General features: G+C 38.9%; 2 protein-coding genes across 4 annotated transcripts; both read right to left on the bottom strand.

Annotated features, from left to right (window-relative positions):
• Positions 1–286: 286 nt before the first annotated feature.
• Positions 287–18061, bottom strand: LOC112566462 (cytochrome P450 2J2-like). 3 transcript variants are annotated; one of them, XM_025242666.1, is made up of 5 exons: positions 16580–18061; positions 15793–16057; positions 3333–3595; positions 1398–1838; positions 287–916 (listed from the first exon to the last, which is right to left on the bottom strand). In XM_025242666.1, exons 1-5 carry the CDS (start codon positions 16929–16931, stop codon positions 711–713), a joined length of 1527 nt encoding a protein of 508 aa, XP_025098451.1. In that variant the 5' UTR covers positions 16932–18061; the 3' UTR covers positions 287–710. The 3 variants fall into 3 exon arrangements, with proteins under 3 accessions (XP_025098451.1, XP_025098450.1, XP_025098449.1); XM_025242665.1 differs by lacking the exons at positions 15793–16057; positions 16580–18061 and adding exons at positions 4739–5103; positions 6107–6315 and having other exon boundaries at positions 3333–3860; XM_025242664.1 differs by lacking the exons at positions 15793–16057; positions 16580–18061 and adding exons at positions 4739–5107; positions 6107–6314 and having other exon boundaries at positions 3333–3860.
• A 1432-nt stretch (positions 18062–19493) lies between these two features.
• On the bottom strand, positions 19494–23914 carry LOC112566470 (cytochrome P450 2U1-like). Its single transcript, XM_025242678.1, has 3 exons — positions 23529–23914; positions 21121–21561; positions 19494–20559 (listed from the first exon to the last, which is right to left on the bottom strand). Exons 1-3 carry the CDS (start codon positions 23791–23793, stop codon positions 20354–20356), a joined length of 912 nt encoding a protein of 303 aa, XP_025098463.1. The 5' UTR covers positions 23794–23914; the 3' UTR covers positions 19494–20353.
• Between the last annotated feature and the right edge of the window lie 2301 nt (positions 23915–26215).

The following is a 26215-nucleotide window of genomic DNA, read 5'->3' as shown; positions in this document are numbered from 1 at the left end:
TATTTTACTAAGGGATCACAAAATCCAATTTTAGGGTTACTGAATAAAACACTTCCTCATTCAAATGATACCAAAAATGAGCTAAAAATCTTACAGACCTGGGAGGTCACTAATAGTTCACCAATTCATTTTTGTTAATTTCCCACTACTTTATTTCTTAGAAATATTTTGATTGTTCTTAAAATTCTGAAAGAATTCGTTACTTTCTTTTTTCGACCTGTCTTTTTTCTGTCTCATACAAGCTCTACTTTCTTCTATCATAAGAAATGTGATTACTGATTTTTTATTTTTTTTTTCGTAAGAAGGTCTGTCTCTGTCTTAAGAGTGTACAATTACATTTTCATGAACGCACCGGCTTGACAGCATATGCAAAATAAGTTTAACTCACTCAAGTGTTGGCGGATTAGTATTAAATATAATAAAATCCAACGAAAGGTGATCCTATTAACTGTTTAAAAATATCGTTTAGTGTGCTCTAAGATCGATTTGGAAACTCCAAATATGTTGCCACTTCCGCCGAAACACATTTGATCGGCCTTTCTATGTCGACAGTCTGTGCTTTCTACAAGTAACATAAAAAAACATATAAAAATAATTGAGACTGAGATGTGCTGCATCCAAGTATAGAGCATTGAGTATAAATAAATAGGAAACTGAGATGTGTGTTGGTTCCCTCTGAGACGATAACGCCAGCTCCAGTTATGACGTTTTCATTCAAATGTTTCTATTTTAGAACACATCCTAGGCACAGCTCGAAGCTTGAAATGTTCAGGACAATGGATTATTCCCATCAGGCCTTGCAAAGATGGCAGCTCTCCAGTTTCCGGAGGCAGGAATCGGAATTGTTGTACCATTGTTGACAGGTATAGAAATAATTCCATTCTGGCGAGCGTCTCACCCAAACAGATGCGCCGACCTGTACAAAAACATTTTTTTAATCATACATAAGTTCAAAGCTGAGAATTTCCTTTAAAATAAAAACAGACTAAAGTTTCCTCATGTGTATACCAATTGCCAGCAGGCGAAGTCTCGTGACGCAGTTAAGGTTACGGAAGTCTTAAGTTTGCCCTTTAACGTCTTTGACTGCTTTACATGGACTGACTGCGATCTAAGAAACTTATTTAACCAGCTCAAACCTTAATGTGTTAATGATTACTTTTTAAAGCTTTACGAAGTTCAGGTACTTTCTTCCTTACATTATTCGAATGCCACCATCCCCTGCCCGAACTTTGTCTCAAGGAATTCACGCCTATATCTATATGTTTGTGTGTGTGTGTGTCACATAAGATGACACACGCGGATTTATGCTAGTATTCAATATTAACATAGGTCGACACACACAAAAATCGAGAAAACAATTCCATAAACCTTTCAATGCGATTTGAGATGTAACATACCCGTAGAGAAGGGAATGAACTCTTCAGGTCTCCACAGCTTGCCGTCCTCTCCAATGAAACGTTCAGGTCGCAATCTATCGGGGTCACCCCAGGTCTCCGGATCTCTCATTACAGAATCCAGGTTGGGGATGACTAAAGTGCCCTTAGGGATCGTGTATCCGCCAAACTCCACGTCACATGGAGTAGTATGCGGCAAACTTAGTGGCGCAACGTTGCCATAACGAAGAACCTCCATGATGACAGCCTCCATGTAAACTAACTGCGGTCTATCCTGTATGGTGGGCGCTCGCTCTGTGCCGACAACTCTGTGGATCTCCTCGTAGCACTTGTCCTGCACGTCGGGGTGGTGAAGGAAGTAAACCAGAGCCCACAGGATAGCTGTAGCGGTCGTGTCTGTGCCACCTCCCAAAATGTCGAAGACTGTCTTCAGGAGGTTAACATCTGCAAATTTCAAATATTTGTATAACAGCCGCAGTTCTTGTCTGTCAAAATGACTTCTGTACGTCAACATTTATTTAATTTTGATGATCTTATGTTCCAGTTACGTTTCGTCATTGCAAATACTTGTGTCCCCTTTTGTAGTTCTTTTCTTTGGTAACTATTTAGTCCAAGACAATAGTTAATTTATCTTTCCTTTACCATATTACTATTTAAGTTATATTTCATTTGTTGAGTTTAAGAGAAAATAATTTCACATATAAACAAAATGCATCGGTCTTTTAAGAAAAGTTTTTGTCTTTCAGCTTCTTAAACTCAAGTTGAATACGGGGCATGTTTAAGCCACACCTCATCATCAGTGTTAGCTTCAGGCTCATTCAGACAAGGTCGCGTTGCTACCTTTGTCAGCGTCTTCGTCTTGTTGATGCGGTATTTGAAGCGTCCAATCAGCAGGATGGAGATCAGCCTGCTGGATACAGATATACACACAGCTGATGGTACAACTAAGGACGGTTCGAACCACTTAACCTCTGTATGAGGAAGCTCCTCGTGTGTTTGGCGTCCTCTCCGCTGTGCGACAGTTTATGGCCCTGGTCAGATGCTGTCTTACCAACTACTGGCTCTTCAAACTTCATTTTAAAATGTATTATTTGCGTAAATAAAAATGTTGGGGTTTGATTTCGATTTCGCCGAGACCTGAGACGAGTGATGGTTTAGGGCTTTAGGCGGACAGCCAGCAGTTCAGAGATATACGTCCGAAATGGTCGTGTCTCTGGTGTTCATCTTCCTCTCCAAGTGAAGCATGGCCTATAGGTCAGCCTGGTTACGAACAGATAGGCACTTGGCCATGGCCGATATATTTTGGGTGGAAAGTCTGTCCTCTGGTGCCGTTTACCATCATTATTTTCTGTATAGCTTCACTCGCATAGCCTTTATCTTTTCACCTTTGTATGTCCACAAGTCTGTAGGAACATTTTCCCTTGAAGACAGTAATGATAGGGTAGGAAAGGACGACACAATATCTGTGCAGAGCAACATTCTACTTGAACATGGACATACGAACGATTTTCTGTTAACTGGGATATCTTGGTGCAAAAGACAGATATTGAAACGAAGCTAGTCAAAAATTGGAAGAAAAGAGTAAAGACTAAAAATAATTCTTTGATTTATGAAGCAAAAATATTTATCTTAGAGATATTTTGATAGAGAATTTTTTAATCAGTTAAAGAGAGGTAATTTTTCTAAAGTAAAATTAGTTTTAGTAATATGTATATAGACCAAAAGGGACCTACACCATGCATCAAGTGACCAGCGGACCAGAGGCGCAACTCTCAGTTACAGTCAGTTATTCTTTCTGGTAGCGTCATTGGCTACCAGTACGACCAAGCTCTGTTGTTTTGGTACGATAGTGGTACTTAGTATACATTTATAACTGAAATAAAATATATGTCTGCGCTAGATTTTTTTAAAATTAAACGAAACGGAGTAAGTATTTACTGTTGATGTGAGGTGATCCTGACATTCTGTTGCGATGATGATGTATTTCTCTGATGTAGGCGTCAATGAAGTCGTCCTCTGAACCCTCCTCATACCTATAGTTGTGCTCGTCTACAAAAGGTTTAATAAACTTCTGCAACACAAGCCGCGAGTTGTCCACAAAGCGTTGCAACTTAAAGCAATCTCCTGGCAGGTGTCGAAGAAAAGGCAGAAAAACGACAGCGCTACCCGCCCCAGCGTCGTGAATAATGGCATCTATCAACCTAAGGTTGTTTCTAAAGACATCGTCGTCATACTCGAAGCGTTTGCCAAAGAGAATGGAGCAGATGTTGTTGGACACGCTAGCTTGGGTCAAGTGGGTCAGATCCAGTGGCTGACCCTGGCTCTCGGATATGACCCTGATGTACTCTTTGATCTCTTCTTGGACCTTTACCGCCAGCACGTTTTTGCCCATCCCTAGCTCACGTAGGATATCCAGAGAAACCTTTCTTTGGTCTTTCCACGCAGGACCAGAGGTGTCACTAATGCCTATGAAAGATGAAAATTGTTTTATAAAAATTTTACTGTGTAATTCATCAATATTATTATGTTTGCCATCGTGGGTGTGTGTGTGTGCATGCAAAGTGTGATCGTTCTCACTTGCCTTCATGAGGCGTCCGAATATATGTACTATGCTTTGAGGCTGGTTGGTACTGGGAAGCAGCACTTTATATATACAAGCTATATATATATAATGTCATTGTTATCATCATCATTACTTTATATTTCTCTTGTAAGTTACAAAGATATTTTAATTTGAGTTTCATTTACGATAAAAGATCGGTTAAAGCGGTCGCCACATTGTATGGACAAGACCAACCCACCTTGATCAATGCCTAAATCTCAAGCTGTCCGAAATGTCTGTTTCCCAGATTGATCCACTAAGTACAATAGATTATTACACTAACGATTCAGAAGATGTACTTCAAAAACTGAAATCACAACAACCGATCAACAAATACGGTCACATCCAACTAAGTGCCCGCTAGACAGCAGATCCATAATTTGACCTTTACTCCCTTACCTCTCTCCTTCCAAAAAGTAAACAAAGTCACTGGAAAATAATGTTGAAGTCTTACCTCATCAACAGGGTATTTACTTTTCTGTTCTATGGGAAAGATTGTGAATAAAAGCCACAAGAAAATTTAATGACCGTAAACGCGCTTCTCACCTGTTTATTGGGACAGGTAATGTAGATTTTATGTAAATGAACTTACTAGACAATTCGAGAGTAAAAATGTTTGTTTTGTAAATAAAACTGTTCATTTTAAGCAGTTAAAGGTGTTTAAAGCCAGCATTTCAACAGTTAAGAATCATTCATGATGAATCAGCATTTTAAAAGTAGATTTAAGTAGATTTCAACTTGCCTTTGCTGTCGGTTATAATATCCAGGATAAAAACATGAGGCCTGTGGGAGAAGACGTCGGCGTTTTTTACTAATGCGTCCTTGATGACCTTGTAGCCGTTGAGCACCACCACCAGCTGGCTGCCCAGGTACAGACTGAACACGTCACCGTACTGTCGTCGCCATGCTGCAAACTGCTCCCGAGGATCTTTCATCATCAGCAGCAGCAGGTGACCCAGCAGTGGTACAGCCAGCCAAGGTCCTGGAGGTGCACCTGCAGGTCGTCTGACGGAAAACCACCACAACAACGACAACACGCCAACGCCTAAAGCAAGGCCTGTGTTGATGTCGAGCATTTCCAGTAGAGATGTCATGGTGCTCTGTTAGCTGTCTTTTGGAACGACAAATTTAGATGAACCTCTTTATGTGACATTACTGCCAATATCACAAGGTGAGCCTCTTTTCTCTACATTCACACATATTTATGCTCTCATTCATACGTGTAAAAATTTCAATAAGAAATGTTTTTTGTTGTATGGTGGAACATTTTTAAAAAAACCCTAGGGTAGATATTGTACTCTGGCTAGTGCGTTTCATCCTCCGTGGATCCTACACAAAATGGACAGTCATTTATAATATGAGTGTTCTGGTTATGACTAAAGTGCTTCTTCTGAGTGTTAATGTCAAAAACGATCCACTAATGACAACAAATGTAGATGACTAAAGCTATTAAAGAAAATAGAGTGATACGGCTGAAACTACTGATGAGGGAAAAAATTGATCAAATTAGCGTGCAATTAAAAGAAAAACAGAGTAAAAAGACAGCAACAAGACACTCTTCATTTAAAGACCTTGTCATGGGTAACCATTGCACGTGCTTTGTGGAAATTAACTAGTGTTTGTCCCCAATTGTTTTACCTTGGTTTTTCAGTACTACTGATGATGTTACACGTTTTGTGTAAAACATAGATTAGTGTTATGGATGTTAGTTGAATGGACTGCTGTCTGTCTGTAGGGACCAATGCTTAGCCTGTAAAGTTTTCTGCTGCTAGTCTCCGCGAGCCTAAACAATGAATGTGACTAAACCGGAAGCTTTTTGCACACCTGCCTCGTTTTAGTAGTTAACTGGGAAAAATCGTCTGCCAGCAGTCCTTAATACAAATTTGTGGTTAGCTGTGTCTTACACTCTGGATACTCGTAATTAAGGTAAGTAAACATTCTAGTCATAAATATTCTGAATAAATCATCTTGTTTGTGAAAATGGTTTCTGTACGAAATCAAATCAACTGTATTGGATATCGTCAACAACCATTCACCCTTGTTTGCTCTACAAATAAGTATCATATATATATATAATACATTATGTATGCTCGCAAAAGCGTGTACTCACCACTCAGACCTACTCTTGAGTTCTATCGGAGCTTTGGACAAGCACACCCGATCTCAGAATCCTTCTTGCACGAAATGGCTGTCGGAGGGAGAGGCCTAAGCCTTATCGAAGCTACACTTGTTGGCATGTAGCCATCTGTCACTCCTGACATGACAATGCAGGCGACGAGGACATGGGGAAGGTGGATACAGGTAGTCCTCGAGTTACGTCGTTTCGTGGTTACGACCCTTCATGCGACGCTCGACTGTCGCTACGATTATCAAGGATAAAGATCGCATCCTTGCACATGTCAAAGGATCTGCTCCTATGAAAGCCCAGTGATAACAAAACAACGTAGTGGGCTTATTATTGAGATGGAAAGATTATTGGTGCTTTGGTTGGAAGACCAAAATTATTATTAAACGTACTGTACTGCACAATATTTTACTGTACTTATGTTTATTGATAATTATGTAGGGTACTGTGTTCGGATAGGTGTTTGGATAGGCTAAGTGTTTGCAGTACTGTACTGTTATTATGGTACAGTACTGTATGAACGTATGATCCGACTTACATCGAAATTCGGTTTACGACGCCGCGTAAGAACGGATCAACGTCGTAAGTCAAGGACTACCTGTATGTACAAAAGTGGTGGTTAAGAAAAAAATATACATTTATATATTTACAAATGTTTCCTGGAGTTGGGAAGTATCTCTAGAGACCTCGTCTATTTGCCTTGAAAGTATTTAGATAGATGGCGTCGAAGGCAGTTCAGGGAGTTCAATTGCTTAAGACTGAGATGGAGGTTGTTCCATAGCACGCTTCCTGAGTATTTCAAACTTGATTTAAAGGTCGAGTCTAGGAATGGGAATATTAAGTTTTGGAGAGGCTTTAGCTGTTTTGGAGGAAAATAGTCGAGAGAGTCTTGGCGATAGTTTACCCGTCAGAATTTTATTCATGAAAATGCATTTATTAAATTTAAGTCTGTCTTTTAGAGGAAGGACGCCTACAGAGGTGAAGTCATGTGGGTCTATTTTTGGTTTTAGCAGAACAGCTTTGATTGCTTGCCTCTGGATACTTGCTCGAGGTTTCATGGAAGCTCCACTAATGGAGTCCCAGAGGGCGGATGCATAGCCAATGATTGACTGGATATGGGTGGTATAGAAGAGTTTTCTTGTGTGAGGGTCTAGGAAACGTTTAATTCTTGACAGCTGGTAGACTTTCTTGGAGATGGTTTTGCTTGTGGTTGAGATCTTTTGGGACCACGATAAGTTATTGTCAATGGTAACATCCATAAGTTTTGGACTGTACTTCCGTTAATGATTGAGCACCGATTTTGATATTTGGAAATGGGGTGGCTAGGTTTTGTCTTTTCTGTCTGGTTGTAAGAATCATGACTTCAGTTTTCTGGGGGCTAAGTGAATGCGGTTTGAATCAGTCCAAACCTGGGGCACAATATCACTTCTTGAACACGACAACCTGAATGTTTTTTGTATTTAAATACAGATCGACAAACTGTGACATTTGAATATTGTTTTAATAACTCTATTCATTTGATTAAAATAGCTAATACAGTTGATTTCCGTTAATCGAACCACATCGGGACGCAATCATTTCGGTCCTTACATCCGGCTGGTCCGATCACAGGAACATACCCTATGTTACAAGACGGAACATATGTAACATGAAAATGTCATTGTGACCTTTATTGTGCGGCACACACGTATGGCAAACACCCAAATAAGAATTTCTGTTGCTAATGAACTTTTGTTCATTGAAAAAAAAATTACAAACTAATTCTTCGAACAATGTACCCGATACTCAGCATGCGAAGTACAATTTTTAAAAAAGTTTTTAAAAATTTTTGTCAACGTTTGAAGAACTGGTCCAGCTTGACCTGGCGCGTTTTGTTGACGGACTGCAACTGAACACTATCACCACAAACATCAATAACACTCCTTACAAAATTTTTGTAATCAAGTTCACTTTTAAAAAGCAAGTCCACATCCATCTCCGCGACTGAATGCTCAAATCGGCTTGTAGCTTCTTTTTATTCGCTCTCACGTTTTCTGTTCCGATTAAATGAATAAGCGAATAATATTTCGCTTATAAAATAGGATTTGTTTCTGTTCCTTAGGTTTTGGTCGGAATAAGCGGCTTGTCCGATTAACCGGTGTTCCGATTGACTGAATTCGACTGTACAACAAAGCTAGCGAGTGTATATGTCCTTACAAGCGGTAAGCAAAACTGACAAAGACTGCAGAAAAGTAAGAAATATGCAGGTTTGCCTGGGGACAATAAAAAGAAAGAAAACATTAGTAGTCACACTGCATTACGCAGAAAAAATCTTTACCAGTGCCATGTGCCTTCTGTAAATTAAACATTGACGAATACTATTTGTTACTTAGCTTTGAGCCTTTAGCGTAGGTGTCTAGTAACAACATATCACAATTAAGTGTATGAAGTGCTTATTATTAATAGCAGTCAAAGTGTAGTCATTCACACACGAGTCCTGCTCCAAACAACAAATTGTGGCTCGGACCTTTCATCTTCCTCGTCACTTGTCGATGGCTTCACCGCCTACCTAACCCAACACACCTCCAGAGAGACCGGAGACAGGTGTTGACAGATATTGCAGAGATTAATACCAGTGTCCCCTTCGTCACCCCTTGAGCATGACTACAGTTTAGTGCAAAACAATGCCTTGGGTCGTGACCCAAACAACTCATCACCTAAGATCGCACTTTAGCCGTCCATAGGACAACAGCAGGCCAACTCTCTGTCATAAGAGTGCGCTTGAACTCCTCTTGGTATATCGTGCTGGAGCAGTGACTACACCACGATAATTTTCTGGGGATAGTAACTCCACACTCACAGAGACTCGACTTCATCCAGCCACGTCAAAGTCCCTCTTAACGACCTGATGTTGTCAGCGGTCGTAATAATAATCATAATCATAATACTGATGAACACGGCCAAAATAACACAGCTAGCAAAGTAAAGGTTTTTGTTTCCAAGAGTAACAGCAAACTGTAAGAACGTCCGGGGTAAAAATCTTCTCAGGTTGTTGGAGGGTGAGGTGTTAGAGCAGACCTGGGCAAGGGGCGGCCCCCGGGCCGCATCCGGCCCGCCTCCTGTCTCTGACCGGCCCGTCCGCTGGCCCGCCCGCCAGTATATATCTATATACAGAATTGGGTAAAACTGAGTTAACTATATTAGTCCGGCCCTCTAAAACCATCCCAATTTCTCATGCGGCCCCTTGGGAAAATTAATTGCCCACCCCTGTCTTAGAGGCCTCACATTTCTCGGAGCCAGCATTACTTAAGGGCGGTGCTCATCTCATCTCTCTTTGCTGCCTTACCCTCCCCCAACTCTTTGTGGTATCAGGTACCCATTTAAGCCAGCTGGGTCGACTGTTTTGCTGAGCTAATCAGGTATTGGACCAGTGCTATTTCAGTTCGGATACCAGTGCTCTAACCACTGGGCTATCTGCCTCCACTCATGAACTAAATTGTGGTCGCTCGTCCCTACTAAAGTCCTCGCAACCCTGAGGTCACTTGAAGATCCTTGCCAAATACTTGTCACTAGTTACACGTCGTCACTTGTCAACCCGATCCAAAGCAAGAGTGCACCATATACCTGTCACCTTATTCCTGTGACCATATACCTGTCGTCTGCCCAATGGCCTTCCCTGAGAGACGAATCACGTGCAAGTCTCCACCCATCCACCCTTCCCCATCTTTTCCACGAGACTGCAGAGAACTGTGAAGATCGTCTTGATTGATGACTGACAAAGTGATGACTACATAACAGTAAATGTATAACAGGCAGACATTTTTCCAAATTGCCTGCAATTCCCCGTGATGATAGGCATGCACTATCAAGAGAATCATGGCAGCTTGCATCGGGTCTCCGATTCCCTTGGCCTCCAAGACAAACAAAGAGGATGACACTGTCCTTTCTTGCATGTGTATTTTAAAAAGTTCCCTGAGAGGATACCATGTTTGATTGCTTAAATCTCCCATTCCCCTTGACCTGTCAAAGGTTCTTAGATCATCATGTAAATGGACAAGTTTTGGGATGCAAAAAGTGGTTGCGAGACAAGACATGTGGCTTCTGAACTAGCTAAGAAAAATTGCGAAACTGAAGGTCTTCGAAAATCCCCTCCATTTATGTGTTTAACAAGAAAATTCACTCAACGGATACCATGTTTAACTACTCATATCTCCTCTACCTCTTGACACATCAAAGTTGTTAAATCATTCTTTACATAATTGTCTCTGAATACAAATATCCAAGGTTTATAATGAGTAATTTTTTAAAGATACTTTGAAGGTTTTGAATGAAAACGTTAAGGTCAGTTTTCAATGTGTACAGCTACAACATTTTTGTGTGCTGTTGGCAGGGTATTTATTTCCGTCTCAGCGGCATTTTAAATGTTTTTATTTTAATAAATCTTCTCTGCAGTCGAGTTTCACCAGATTACCGAGCACTTTGCAAACGATTCTTTAAAATGACTGTAGTATGAACAACATGTAGTCAAATGTAACTCGTATGCTGAGGTATGAAGGAACGCAGTAATTTCTATCGTCAATAAATTATACAAGTGTTACACAGTGTTACATAGGGAAATGATGCATAGACAGTCAAATTTGATAAACAAAAACAAAACAAATGATTTTATTGCTTCCACCATCAGTGTTTTAATATATCAAACACAGATTGAGTAATATAAGTTCTATGATACGTTTAATTCCATACAATCCTACTCACCCCTCTACAAAATATCGTCACACATTCATGTGTCTTATGCAATAGCTGTGCTGTAGATTTGTTTAATGCTTACATCTGTTTCTTGTTCTGTTTATTATTTGAATGTCCTTAAAAATGTAACTAGATATCCTGTTGAAGATGACTCCAAGTGAAATTTTTCTCTACTTATCAGGTTTGCCAACATCCCTCATATAATGGTTGAATTAAGGCTTCTGTCTACAAACGTAGATAACGGTCTATTAAATAAATAGTTTATTTTCTAACAACTGCTACAACTGATGGTTATCAAGACATGACCCATTTACCTGTTTGTTCCGGCTTCGTTACAATTTTTAAATATTTTTAGTATACATAATTTCGCTAGGGCTTGTCTAAGTTCTGGGTTATTTTATTAATAACTTCATAGTAATTTCCGCTTTAGTGATAAGATTTAACTGTAAATCTTTTACAGCTGTAATGTCCCTAAATACTCTAAAGGGACTAATAATTCATTTTCGCCGATTTTATTTTCTCTTACTTTATTTACTGTGCATTTTGATTAGTACCCTAAATGATTATGGATCATTAAAATTCTAGCAGAATTCTTTTTTCCTTCAGCCTTACAAAGGATCTTTTTTCTGTTAGAATTTTATCACTGGTGTCAATGTCTGTAAGTAGACCTACTTATTTTAGTTTTGCTCTACATTGTTATCCTTTTTAATTTACGCCGATAATGACCTTTTTACACACTGACCAGCTTTAAAGTACCTTCGTCAAACTTAATAGCTGTAATAATATCCGAGTCATTAAACAAGGAGTCTCATTAAATGATAGTATTCAAACACAACACATGTTTTGTCTATTTACATTCAAATTCAAATAAATATTGATGTCCGTTTAAATATCATTTGTGTGATGTACACGACGAAGAAATAAAAAAAAATGCTTAAGACGTAAGCTTTGACAACAAATGAAGCATATGCATGATGAAAACAACTTGGACGCAAGCGGATTAGTATTAATAAGAATAAAATCCAGCAAACAGGTGGTCCAACAAACTGCATTGAAATGTATTTATCCTAGATATGGACCCTTTCAAACTTTCGCCATTGAAAACTCAGTTGATTAGTCTTTCTTGGTTAACAATCTGTGTTCTCTACGTGTAACATAAAAAGAACAGATAAAAATTAACTGAGGCTGTCATTCGTTAACAGATGTGCTGCAGTAATGTATACAGCTTTAAGGATAAATGAATTGGAAACTCAGATGTGTTTCGGTGTCCTTTAACACACGTCCGTTCCATTACTGTTTTCATTCAGACGTTTCTTTTGAGGAACTTGTCCTAGGCACAGCTCTAACCTTGAAATGTTTAGGGGAATAGACTATTCCCAGCAGGCCTTGCAAAGATGGCAGCTCTCCAGTTTCCGGAGGCAGGAATTGGAATTGCTGTACCATTGTTGACAGGTATAGAAATAATTCCATTCTGGCAAGCGCCTCACCCATACAAACGCGAGGACCTGTTAACAATAGTTTTTTTTAATCATATATAGTTTCCATATCGAGAATAGCATAACAAATGTGTTTTAGAAAAGTTTTCTTAGGTGGATATATCGTGCTTGTAGGCGACCTTTCTTGACGCAAACAGTGTAACGGCCATGTTAAGTTTTCCCTGTAACCTCTTTGGCTGTTTTGTGATGGTTAGCCTAACGCTACAGCTGTTGTAGGCCATCACCACAACCAGAAAGCTAAAAAGCCATGTCTAAGAAATTTTGAAAAATTGAGTTCAAATTAAACATTGATTTAGCAGCTGAGCTGAAATTAAAAGATAAAAAACCACTTGTAAATAAAATGTTTATAATTCAGAAACGATTTTAAAATAATCATTTACTTACACTTCTTAAACAGACATAACTTTTACTGTCTGAAACTTTCACTTCTAAGGTAACTCACCTAACCTAACACAACTATAAATATGCAAGGATTTTGCAACAAAAACGCGCTCATTGTTTCTTTGTTAGTTACATATATATGTTAAAATATGAGGGTGAATAACCTCATCTTATCAAAGTACAGATTTAAGGACTTCTGTATGCAAAGAAAAGACAGAAAAAGATAAGCAGTCGAAAAACATTTCTGCTGTGATGTAACTTACCCATGGAGAAGGGAATGAACTCTTCAGGGTCTCCACAGTTTGCCGTCCTCTCCAATGAAACGTTCAGGTCGGAATCTGTCGGGGTCACCCCAGGTCTCTGGATCTCTCATCACAGAATCCAGGTTGGGGAAAAGAAAAGTGCCCTTAGGGATCGTGTATCCGCCAAACTCCACGTCACATGAAGTGGCATGTGGTACACTAAGTGGAGTAACGTTGGCGTAGCGAAGAACCTCCATGATGACAGCCTCCATGTACACTAACTGCGGTCTATCCTGTATGGTGGCGCTCGCTCTGTGCCGACAACTCTGTGGATCTCCTCGTAGCACCTGTCCTGCACGTCAGGGTGGTGAAGGAAGTAAACCAGAGTCCACAGGATAGCTGTAGCCGTCGTCCCTGTGCCACCTGTGAAGATGTCGAAGACTGTCTTCAGGAGATTAACATCTGCAAATTGCAAATACTTGTATAACAGCCGCAGTTCTTGTCTGTCAAAATAACTGCTGTAGGTCAAACTTTCTTTTATTTTGCTTGTGTTACTATTGCAGTTCTTCTTCTTATGCACTTTCAACTTTCAATTTGAGCTTAGGGACGTTATGATTGCAGTTACATTTAATTATTTTTGGTTTAAAAGGAATAATTCCACATAACAGCATATTCTAAATGGCAACACAAATTTATATGATGGTTACTAATTTGAATCTGGTTGATATACTTTGTGAAATAAATCCAGAATGTACTACGATATACTTGGGATATGAAAATACGATTCTAGCAAAGATTAAACTTTTTCCTGTGTCGGATTCCCTATCAGATGTAGATATTACTCCAGGCTACAGGACTGGCCTTTCTGTGATTATTCTTTCACATTAGCTACGAAACTAGAGGAAAAGACATTTAAAGTAAAAAACTCCTCATATTTAAAAACAACACGATTATCCAACTCAAATAAATAACAATATTTGAGTGACAGAAGAGTACTCAGACTTCCCATATAACAAGAACAATTTAGCAGATATTCCCCCACTTAAACAAGAACTTATTGTGTCTTATTAGACAGTTTTGGACACTGTGCTGATGAAAGTTAGAAGGAAAACCATGACTTATGCCAATAAGAAAAAGAAAAGATATAACGAAAAGAAAAATATTTTAAAAAGTTATTTTCACAGCTGCAAGGTAAAGGAAGGTTGAATGAAGAGGAGACTATTGAACTTAAAGGAACAAAAATAACTCATTAGTTTAAAAGAAAGTCAATGGAGGATGTATTGATCCCCTTTAGGGCAATGTAGACAGCATGAGAGAGAGACAATCTATATTTCTGTTACTTGAAAAAGGTAATTAATCAAGTAACAAATCCAGAAATTAATCAAATTCAAAGCTCAAAAAACAAAGTGTAAGAAAACGTAAAGAAATAACAGCCGAAGTGCAAGCTATTCTAACCTTTATTGGGAGCGAGCTGTCCAGGAAGTTTACTTGAAGAACATATCCAAAAAGATACCCCAAAGCTTACAACCTGAACCAGATTTAGTAGAAGGAACTATCCGCTTTAAAATAAGTTTAGAAGTTGGTTATGCTGTTAAATCATGTGCAATGAGAAAAAGCCCATGCTGTGATGGATTTACAGTGAAGTTTTTTTAAGGTTTTCTGGAAAACACTCTGTCCTTTTATTGTGAGACCGCTGAATGAAGATTTTAATAAAGGAAAATTATCTTCTTGAGAAAAACTTGTAACGATACGTATCCTCCAAACAAATAAACATAAACAATAAGAACTGGAGATCAATCGCTCTGTTAAATGTTGTATTTAAGATCTGGGTAGCAAGCATTGCAAATAGAATTATTTATAAAGTTTTACCATTTCTAATCCATGAAGCTCAGTTTGGATTTATTAGTAGAACATGTCTCATAAGATAATAACAGGCTGATATAGGATTTCATTGACTATTTAAATGCTTATATACATCCAAGTTTGCCTTGATTTGAAAATCCTTTGATAGTATTAGCTGTAGTTTCAATCCATTCTTTTGAATTCAGTTCACAGCTTTGTAAATGAAAACCACTTTTTCAACAAATATAAAATCCATTGTTAAAAAATTCCATTCGTTGTCAATGAAAACCACTTAGGAAAGAGAATGGCTGTGGGCTTTTGGACGGCGTGGAGCGCTTTCAAGTGAATTACTGAACATTTTACACGTTTCCTTTTGAGGTTTATGCTAACGTGGGTGGTAGAAACTGACCCCCACGTGCTCAATATCTCGGCCCAATGTTCGCCTTTGTCAAGAAAACGCAAAAATGCATGTTATGTGAATACACCGCGATGCATTTGTATTGATCAATCATTTTACCTAAAGAGTGAAAGCAAATGAACATGAATTTATACGTGTTCGAATTAGATTACTTCGTGAACCTACTAAGACTTCTCTCATTGACGAGTTGATATTGGTGAATTTTAGCCAGTCTTGATAGGGAGGTTTTATTGTAGACTCATGCCAATATTAAATCTCTTATTAAAACAGAAAAAGAAAATCGGAGAATGTTTACCGTTGATGTGAGGTGATCCTGACTGCCTGTTGCGATGATGATGTATTTCTCTGATGTAGGCGCCAATAAAGTCGTCATCCTCGTATATGCCCTCCTCATACCTGCGGTTGTGTTCGTCTACAAAAGGTTGAATAAACTCATTAAGCAAAAGTAGAATACTGCTTACTAAGTGCTTCAACTTAAAGAAATTTCCAGGCAGGTGCCGCAGGAAAGGCAGAAAATTGACCACTGCACCCGCTCCACCATCGTGCACAGCGTGATGCAACAACCTAAGGTTGTTTCTAAAGACATCGTCGTCATACTCGAAGCGTTTGCCAAAGAGAATGGAGCAGATGTTGTTGGACACGCTGGCTTGGGTCAAGTGGCTCAGATCCAGTGGCTGACCTTTGCTCTCGGATTTGACCCTGATGTACTCTTTGATCTCTTCTTGGATCTTTACCGCCAGGACGTTTTTGCCCATCCCTAGCTCACGTAGGATATCCAGAGAAACCTTTCTTTGGTCTTTCCACACCGCACCAGAGGTGTCACCAATGCCTATTAAACATAAACATTTCCTTACAATTTTCCCCTAATTTTCTAGGCGAACCATAGTCCATCTTAGTGTTCCCTTCACCGCGTGTGTATATGTGTGTGATTTTTATTGGTGGTGCAGAGCTCAAGTGGTTTTTAAGTGAATTTTCAAGTACATCTTCACCTATGAGACATGCAGTAAAAAAGGGTGAGTGCAGTCGATGGAAAAAGGACAACCCACATTGATCCCAAACCGTTCAAAAGGTCTGTTGCCACATCAATCCACAAACTTGTTACAATGTTACAGTGTATTTGTATACTTACAGTTGGATACTGCTTATCAAAACCTGTAATCATAGCACTCGGTGCTGGTCAACAGACGAGGTAATTTGTAACTACACAACAGGCTTTTATGCAAATGGACTTGCCACAGTTATAAAATTTCAAAGCAGTTACATTTCAAAAAAATTCGGAAACTATCACGATGACCCACTTTTTGGAAACAATTTGATACCTCAAGATAATTTTAAATCCAATTTAACCTGCCTTTGCTTTTGGTTGTAAAATCCAGTAAAGGGAAATGAGGCCTGTCGGAGAAGGTGTCGGCGTTGTTTACCAACGCTTCCTTGAGGACCTTGTAGCCATTGAGCACCACCACCAGGCGGCTGCCCAGGTACAGACTGAACACGTCACCGTACTGTCGTCGCCATACTGCGAACTGCTCCAGAGTATCTTTCTTCATCAGCAGCAGCAGGTGACCCAGCAGTGGTACAGCCAGCCAAGGTCCTGGAGGTGCACCTGCAGGTCGTCTGACGGAAAACCACCACAACAACGACAACACGCCAACGCCTAAAGCAAGGCCTGTGTTGATGTCGAGCATTTCCAGTAGAGCTGTCATGGTGCTCTGTTAGCTGTCTTGTGGAACGACCAAATGTAGATGAACTCTTTATGTGACCATTACTGCCAATACCACAAGGTGAGCGTCGTTTCTTTACATTCACACATACTTATGCTCTCATTGCATGCATAAATGTTAATATAGATATCTGCAAACTTAAAAGAAAGTGTTACACTTAAATTTTAAGTGTTACATAGGATGAGTTATCTTTCATATCTTAGGAGTCGTTGTAACCCTTCTAAACTGAAACAATTGAATAGGAACCAAACTGACTGTTTGGTATTGCTTACACTTTTACGTGTCATAATTTCCATAAGAAATGTTTTCGTTTTATTGTGGAACATTTTTCAAAAACCTAGGGTAGATATTATTGTATTGTGGGTAGTGTGTTCCATCCTCCGTGGATCCTACACAAAATAAAAAGTCATTTATAGTATGAGTGTTCTCGTTATGACTAAAGTGCTTCTTGTCAATGTTAATGTCGCTGACTCCCAAATTAAAAACCAACCACAAATAACCACTCAGAATTAACTAAAGTTGAAAAATGATTGATGACTAAAATTTGTAGTGCAAAATTAGAATCAGTACCGTTGGGAAGAAATCTTTAGGAAAGTACTTTTCTCCTGCTTTCCTATCAGCCGGTGAGAATGCCGATATTTTAAAGCTTATCTCTTTGAAATCAATAATTATGTTTCAAATTATGGTAATTATTATTTTAAAATGAACTTGACCCGATCATAAAGAGGAAATGTTGCAATCGAGTTGTCCTTTAATATTTCTGTATTTAAATACAGATCGACAAAATGTGGCCTTTTAATTCAATGTTTTAATGAGTCTGTTCATTTGATTCAAATAACTAATATAGTCGATTCTGGTTAATTGGACCACTCAAGTACGCAATCATTTGGGTCCTTACATCTGGCTGGTCCGATCACAGGAACATGCCCTATGTTACAAGACGGAACATATGTAACATTAAAATGTCATTGTGACCTTTATTGTGCGGAACACACGTATGGCGAACATTCAAAAAAGAACTACTGTTGCTTATGAACTTTGTTCATTGAAAAAAAATTTACAAACTAATTCTTCAAAATAATATACTCGATACTCAGCATGCGAAGAACAATTTTAAAAAGGTTCTTACCAATTCCAGTCAACGTTTGAAGAACTGTTCCAGTTTGACCTGGAGAGTTTTGTTGATGGACTGCAGCTGAACACTATCACCACAAACATTTACAACACTCCTTACACAATATACACACGTGTTGCTCCATAATTAATTAAAATTGTGACTCAGACATTTAATCTTCTTCGTCATTTGCCGCTAGTTTCACCTTTTACTTCCAAAGAAACCGGAGACAGATGCTGACAGATGTTGTAGAGATTAATATCAATGTCCCCTTCGTAACCCATTGAGCATGACTTCAGTTCAGAGCAAAACAATGCCTTGGGTCGTGACCTGAACTTCTTACCTCAGATCGCACTTTAGCCGTCCAAAGCACTGGTTATAACATATGATAATTATTGCTAGGACGACAGCAGTCCAATACCAAGAGGTGTTCAGAGACTCATAAGAGTGCGCTTGAACATCTCTTGGTATATCGTGCTGGACCAGTGACTACACCAAAATAATCGTCTGCGATAGCAACTCCACACTCGCAGCAAAGACTCGACTTCATCCAACCACGTCAAAGTCCCTCTTAACGACCTGATGTTGTTAGCTGTTGTAATAATAATCATAACATAATCATAATCATAATCATAATTCCAATAAACACCATCAAAAACAAACTCAACTAGCAAAGCATAGCCTTTTGATTCCAACGCTCCCAAGCCGCCGTTGGCATCCGACCGTTCTGCTTTCCATTGATGTGTATTTTAAAAACTTTCCGAGAGGATACCATGTTGGATTTCTGATATCTCCCATATCCCTTCACATGTCAAAGGTTCTTAGATCGTCATGTAAATGGACGAGTTTTGGGATGCGAAAAGTGATTGTGTGACAAGACAGACATGTGGCTTTTTAACTAACTAATAAAAATTGCGAAAACTAAAGGAGCTTCAAAAAGTATCTCAATTTTTGTGTTTAAAAAAAATTTACTCAGCGGATACCATGCTTAACTGCTCATGTGTCCTATACCTCTTGACACATCACATCTTTATATAACTGTCTCTATATACAAATATCCAAAGTTTATGATGTAAAACTTTTGAAAGATACTTTTGAAGTTTTGAATGAAAATGTTAAGATCAGTTTTTAATGTGAGCAACTAAAACATTTGTGTCTGCTGTTGGCAGGGTATTTATTTTCTTTATTTTTTAACGTTTTCTGTGTTAACAAATCTTCTCCACAGTCAAGTTCCAGCAGACCACCGAGACTCCCAGTCTAATGACAATCTGAATAAGTGGAAACAATGTGATTGAACGGTCCGCACTTTGCAAACGATTCTTTAAAAAAGAATGTAGAATGAACAGCATGCAGTGTCATATAGTGAAATGATGTACACAAAACTGTCCCAGCGACAATCAAATTTATTTTTAAAAAAACAAAACAAAGGATTTTATTTCCTCCACCATCAATGTTTTAATATATCAAATACAGATTAAGTAATCCACGTCCTGTAATAAGTTTAATTCCATACAATCCTACACACCCCTCTACAAAAATATCGTCATGCATTCCTATTCCTTATAAAATGGCTGTGTTGTAAATTTGTTAAAAGGCTCCCACTTTTCTGTTAAAATTTTATTACTGATTTCAATGCCTGTAAGTAGACCTACTTAATTTTATTCTTGCTTACATTGTTATCCTTTTTAATTTACGCCCATAATGACCTTTATACACACTGACCAGCTTTAAAGTACCTTCGTCAAACTTAATAGCTGTAATAATATCCGAGTCAATAAACAAGGAGTCTCATTAAATGATAGTATTCAAACACAACACATGTTTTGTCTATTTACATTCAAATTCAAATAAATATTGATGTCCGTTTAAATATCATTTGTGTGATGTACACGTCAAAGAAATTTAAAAAACTGCTTAAGACGTAAGCTTTGAAAACAAATGAAGCATATGCATGATGAAAAGAACTTGGACGCAAGCGGATTAGTATTAATAAGAATAAAATTCAACAAACAGGTGGTCCCACAAACTGCATTAAAATGTATTTATCCTAGATATGGATCGTGTAGGTCTCTCCCAACATTTCTCCATTGAAAACTTAGTTGATTAGTCTTTCTTGGTCAACGATCTGTGTTCTCTTCGTGTAACATAAAAACCACAGATAAAAATTAACTGAGGCTGTCACTCGTTAATAGATGTGCTGCAGTGAATGTTTACAGCTTTAAGGATAAATGAATAGGAAACTCAGATGTGTTTCGGTGTCCTTTAACACACGTCCGTTCCATTACTGTTTTTATTCAGACGTTTCTTTTGTGGAACACATCCTAGGCACAGCTCGAACCTTGAAGTGTTTAGGGGTATAGGCTACTCCCAGCAGGCCTTGCAAAGATGGCAGCTCTCCAGTTTCCGGAGGCAGGAATTGGAATTGCTGTACCATTGTTGACAGATATAGAAATAATTCCATTCTGGCAAGCGCCTCACCCATACAAACGCGTCGACCTGTTAACAATAGTCGTTTTTTTTTTTTTGATCATTTAGTTTATATAGTTTCGATATCGAGAATAACATAACAAATGTGTTCTAAAAACGAATTTCCTGGGGTGGATATATCGTGCCAGTTGTATATCGTTGTAGGCCATCACCACAACCATAAAGCTAAAAGCCATGTCTGTTAGAGATGCTTAAGAAATTGAGTTGAAATTAAACATTCATTTAGCAGCTGAGCTGAAACTAAAAGATAAAAACCACTTGTATATAAAATGTTTATTAATTCAGTAATGAGTTTAAAATAATTATTTACTTAAACTTCTGAAACAGACATAACTTTTACTGTTTGAAACTTTCACACGTCTAAGGTAACTCACCTAACCTAACTATAAACATGCAAGGATTTTGCACCAAAACGCGCTCATTGTTTCTTTGTTAGTTATATATAAATATGTTAAAATATGAGGGTCAATACCTCATCTTATCAAAGTACAGATTTAAGAACTTCTGTATGCGAAGAAAGACAGAAAAAGATAACCAGTCGAAAAACATTTCGGCTGTGATGTAACCTACCCATAGAGAAGGGAATAAATTCTTCAGGTCTCCACAGTTTGCCGTCCTCTCCAATGAAACGTTCAGGTCGGAATCTGTCGGGGTCACCCCATATCTCTGGATCTCTCATCACAGAATCCAGGTTTGGGAAAAGAAAAGTGCCCTTAGGGATCGTGTATCCACCAAACTCCACGTCACATGAGGTGGCATGTGGCACACTAAGTGGAGCAATGTTGGCATAGCGAAGAACCTCCATGATGACAGCCTCCATGTAAACTAACTTCGGTCTATCCTGTATGGTGGGCGCTCGCTCTGTGCCGACAACTCTGTGGATCTCCTCGTAGCACTTGTCCTGCACGTCAGGGTGGTGAAGGAAGTAAACCAGAGTCCACAGGATAGCTGTTGAGGTCGTGTCCGTGCCACCTGCAAAGATGTCGAAGACTGTCTTCGGAAGATTAACATCTGCAAATTTCAAATACTTGTATAACAGCTGCAGTTCTTGTTTGTCAAAATAACTGCTGTAGGTCAACATTTATTTTATTTTGCTTGTGTTACTATTGCAGTTCTTCTTCTTATTCACTTTCAACTTTCAATTTGAGCATAGAGACGCTATGATTGCAGTTACATTGAGTTCTTTTGGATTTCAAAGGAATAATTCCACATATAAACAAAAAATGTCTCTTTCAAAAACTATGACCACATCTAGATTAGTCTCGGTAAATCTTGGTAAAGGATGGTTGATTATTTGGTTAGCTTAGTAGAATGTTTTGGAACATAGAACTGATTTTGGATTGTGGATGTTAAAGGGAGAGAATGAGAATATCCGTGTTCATAATTAAAATACTGTTATTTGAGTAGACTGAAATAATGTTGTTAATTATCATCTTGTGTGTCGTAATTATAATCATAACAGCAATTCTAAAGGGCAAAACAAATTTATATGATGGTTACTAATTTGAATCTGGTTGATATAATTTGTGAAATAAATCCAGAATGTACTACGACAGCGGTTCTCAACCTGTGGAGCGCGACCCCCTGGGGGGTCGCGACGTGCCTACAAGGGGGTCGCGAAGGTGGTCCTTTTTTAAAAGTTTCTGATACCGGTATTAGTGAAATTAGCTTAGATTGTGTAACCGAGTGGTGAGGGCGGTCAGACTCCAAATCTCTTCTCCCTATTCAAGTACACTGTCTCGGCATGCAGTGACTTCTCACTTCCAAAACTCAAAACACAATCCCCCTCTCAACAATTAAGCCTCCAATCTTCCTCCTCTCGCCTTTTGCCCTCTCCCTCCCTCAATCTCTTATCGCTGACTCCCCTCTCCCTCTCCAGTCACACCTCTCTCTTTTTTTAAAAAAACATCTAAAAGGCACGCATTCAGGAAACGTCCATCATTCACAATCTTTCGCCCTCGCACGTGCTCAGTCCTAGTACTCTAGGTCCCTGACAGAAGGCCATGACCAGAGAGTGTGGGGTGGGGGCTGAAAAACGACCGATGACTGCTGCTAATGGCATATTTATCGGACATATTTATTCGCAGCTCAGCCTCTGCGTCCACACGATTTCTTTCTTAATCTTCAGTGCTACCAATGCTGAAAACCCTTGCTCACACATATACCAAATTGAAAATGACAGAAGAACTTTCATTGCTTTCTCAGAAAGCACCGTTGACGCTAATCCAGAATTTTGGCACTAGTGTTGTTTGGAAGACCATTTTCAGGGATTGGTCACTCGAAAGGGCGATGAGCTGAGTGGACAACCCGCTTGTGCTAGGATAAGCCAGAAATGGATTGCGAATAATAACAGGCTGATATATGATTTCATTGACTATTTGAATGCTAATAAACATCCAGGTTTGCTTTGATTTGAAAAAGCCTCTTACAGCTGTAGTTTCATACTTGTTGTTTTCCATTGTTTTGAATTCAGTTCACAGCTTTGTAAATAAAAACAACTTTTAAATAAATATAAAATCATTTGTAAAAAAATTCCATTCTTTGACTTTTGTTTGTTTGTTCGGGAAAGAGAATGGCTGTGGGTTTTTGGACGGCGTGGAGCCCTTTCAAGTGAATGACTGTAAACATTTTACACAACGTTTCCTCTTGAGGTTTACGCTAACGTGGGGGGTAGAATAATAACTGACTCCCATGTGCTCAATATCTGCGGCCAAAGTTCGCCTTTGTCAAGAAAATGCAAGAATACATGTTATGTGAATACACCGGAATGCATTTTCATTGATCAATCATTTTACCTAAAGAGTGAAAGCAAATGAACATGAATTTATACGTGTTCGACTTCGATTACTTCATTTTCCTTCTCTCAGTGACGAGCTGATTTTAGTGAATTTTAGCCAGTCTTGATAGGGAAGTTTTATAATAATCTCATGCCAATAGTAAATCTCTTATTAAAACAGAAAAAATCACAGAATGTTTACCGTTGATGTGAGGTGATCCTGACTGCCTGTTGCGATGATGATGTATTTCTCTGATGTAGGCGCCAATAAAGTCGTCATCCTCGTATATGCCCTCCTCATACCTGCGGTTGTGCTCGTCTACAAAAGGCTTGATAAACTCATTAAGCAAAAGTAGAATACTGCTTACAATGTGCTTCAACTTAAAGAAATTTCCAGGCAGGTGCCGCAGGAAAGGCAGAAAGGTGACCACTGCACCCGCTCCCCCATCGCGCATAACGTGATGCATCAACCTAAGGTTGTTAATAAAGACGTCATCGTCATACTCGAAGCGTTTGCCAAAGAGAATGGAGCAGATGTTGTTGGACACGCTAGGCTTGGGTCAAGTGGCTCAGATCCAGTGGCTGTCCCTGGCTCTCGGATATGACCCTGATGTACTCTTTGATCTCTTCTTGGACCTTTACCGCCAGCACGTTTTTGCCCATCCCTAGCTCACGTAGGATATCCAGAGAAACCTTTCGTTGGTCTTTCCACACGGCACCAGAGGTGTCACCAACGCCTATTAAACATAAACATTTCCTTACAATTCCCTAATTTTCTTGGCGAACCATAGTCCATATTAGTGTTTGTTTCACCGCGTGTGTATATGTGTGTGATTGTTATTGGTGGTGCAGAGATCAAGTGGTTTAAGTGAATTTTCAAGTACATCTTCACTTATGAGATATGTGATAAAAAAATGTGAGTGCAATCGATGCAAAAAGGACAACCCACATTGATCTCAAACTGTCCAAAAGGTCTGTTGCCACATCAATCCACAAACGTGTTACCATGTTACAGAGTATTTCTATACTTACAATTGAATAGTGCTTATCAAAACCTTTATCATAACAATCGGTGCTGGTCAACAGACGAGGTAACTTGTAACTACACAATAGGTTTTTGTGCAAATGGATTTACCACAGTTATGAAATTTCAAAGCAGCGCCACCTCAACAACAGCTACATCTCAAAAACTTCGGAAACTATCACGATGACCCACTTTTTGGAAACAATTTGATAGCTCAAGAGGATTTTAAATCCAATATAACCTGCCTTTGCTCTTGGTTGCAAAATCCAGTAAAGGGAAGTGAGGCCTGTCGGAGAAGGTGTCGGCGTTGTTTACCAACGCTTCTTTGAGGACCTTGTAGCCGTTGAACACCACCACCAGGCGGCTGCCCAGGTACAGACTGAACACGTCACCGTACTGTCGTCGCCATGCTGCGAACTGCTCCAGAGTATCTTTCTTCATCAGCAGCAGCAGGTGACCCAGCAGTGGTACAGCCAGCCAAGGTCCTGGAGGTGCACCTGCAGGTCGTCTGACGGAAAACCACCACAACAACGACAACACGCCAACGCCTAAAGCAAGGCCTGTGTTGATGTCGAGCATTTCCAGTAGAGCTGTCATGGTGCTCTTAAGCTGTCTTGTGGAACGACAAATGTAGATGAACTCTTTATGTGACCATTACTGCCATTACCACAAGCTGAGCCTCGTTTCTTTACATTCACACATACTAATGCTCTCATTGCATGCATAAATGTTAATATAGATATCTGCAAACTTAAAAGAAAGTGTTACACTAAAATTTAAGTGTTACATAGTATGAGTTATCTTTCATATCTGAGTAGTCGTTGTAACCCTTCCTAAACTGAAACAATTGAATAGGAACCAAACTGACTGTTTGTTATTGCTTACACTTTTACGTGTCATAATTTCCATAAGAAATGTTTTTCGTTTTATGATGGAACATTTTTCAAAAACCTAGGGTAGATATTATTGTATTGTGGGTAGTGCGTTCAATCCTCCGAGGATCCTACACGAAATGAACAGTCATTTATAGTACGAGTGTTCTGGTTATGACTAAAGTGCTTCTTGTCAATGTTAATGTCGCTGACTCCCAAATTAAAAACCAACCACAAATAACCACTCAGATTTAACTAAAGTTGAAAAATGATTGATGACTAAATTTTGTAGTGCAAAATTAGAATCAATACCGTTGGGAAGAAATCTTTAGGAAAGTACTTTTCTCCTGCTTTCCTTGTAGCCGGTGAGAATGCCGATATTTTAAAGCTTATCTCTTTAAAATCAATAATTATGTTTCAAATTATGGGAATTATTAATTTAAAATGAACTTGACTCGATCATCGAGAAGAAATGTTGCAATCGAGTTGTCCTTTAATATTTCTGTATTTAAATACAGATCGACAAAATGTGGCATTTTAATTCAATGTTTTAATGAGTCTGTTCATTTGATTAAAATAACTAATATAGTCGACTCTGGTTAATCGGACCACATCAGTACGCAATCATTTGGGTCCTTACAGCCAGCTGGTCCGATCACAGGAACATGCCCTATGCTACAAGACGGAACATATGTAACATTAAAATGTCATTGTGACCTTTATTGTGCGGCACACACGTATGGCGAATATCAAAAAAGAACTACTGTTGCTTATGAACTTTGTTCATCGAAAAAAATTTACAAACTAATTCTTCAAAATAATATACTCGATACTCAGCATGCGAAGAACAATTTTAAAAAGGTTCTTACCAATTCCAGTCAACGTTTGAAGAACTGATCCAGTTTGACCTGGAGAGTTTTGTTGAAGGACTGCAGCTGAACACTATCACCACAAACATTTACAACACTCCTTCACAATATACACACGTCTTGC

The sequence above is a fragment of the Pomacea canaliculata genome, linkage group LG6, assembly GCF_003073045.1.
Source record: "Pomacea canaliculata isolate SZHN2017 linkage group LG6, ASM307304v1, whole genome shotgun sequence".
In the NCBI taxonomy this organism is placed as follows: domain Eukaryota; kingdom Metazoa; phylum Mollusca; class Gastropoda; order Architaenioglossa; family Ampullariidae; genus Pomacea; species Pomacea canaliculata.
This window is presented reverse-complemented; position numbering and strand designations above follow the sequence as displayed.

What these genes read in the sequence shown, in the direction of transcription:
- LOC112566462 (XM_025242666.1), bottom strand. Translation starts at nt 16,931, where the DNA reads ATGACAGCTCTACTGGAAATGCTCGACATCAACACAGGCCTTGCTTTA. An exon ending in TTTTACAACCAAAAGCAAAG is followed by an intron (nt 16,058 to 16,579) that starts GCAGGTTAAATT and finishes TATGTTTAATAG; the next exon opens with GCATTGGTGACACCTCTGGT. An exon ending in GTCTTTAGAAACAACCTTAG is followed by an intron (nt 3,596 to 15,792) that starts GTTGTTGCATCA and finishes AAACAACCTTAG; the next exon opens with GTTGATAGATGCCATTATTC.
- LOC112566470 (XM_025242678.1), bottom strand. Translation starts at nt 23,793, where the DNA reads ATGCATCACGTTATGCGCGATGGGGGAGCGGGTGCAGTGGTCACCTTT. An exon ending in AGGATCACCTCACATCAACG is followed by an intron (nt 21,562 to 23,528) that starts GTAAACATTCTG and finishes TGAAATTTGCAG; the next exon opens with ATGTTAATCTTCCGAAGACA. An exon ending in ATTTATTCCCTTCTCTATGG is followed by an intron (nt 20,560 to 21,120) that starts GTAGGTTACATC and finishes TATTGTTAACAG; the next exon opens with GTCGACGCGTTTGTATGGGT.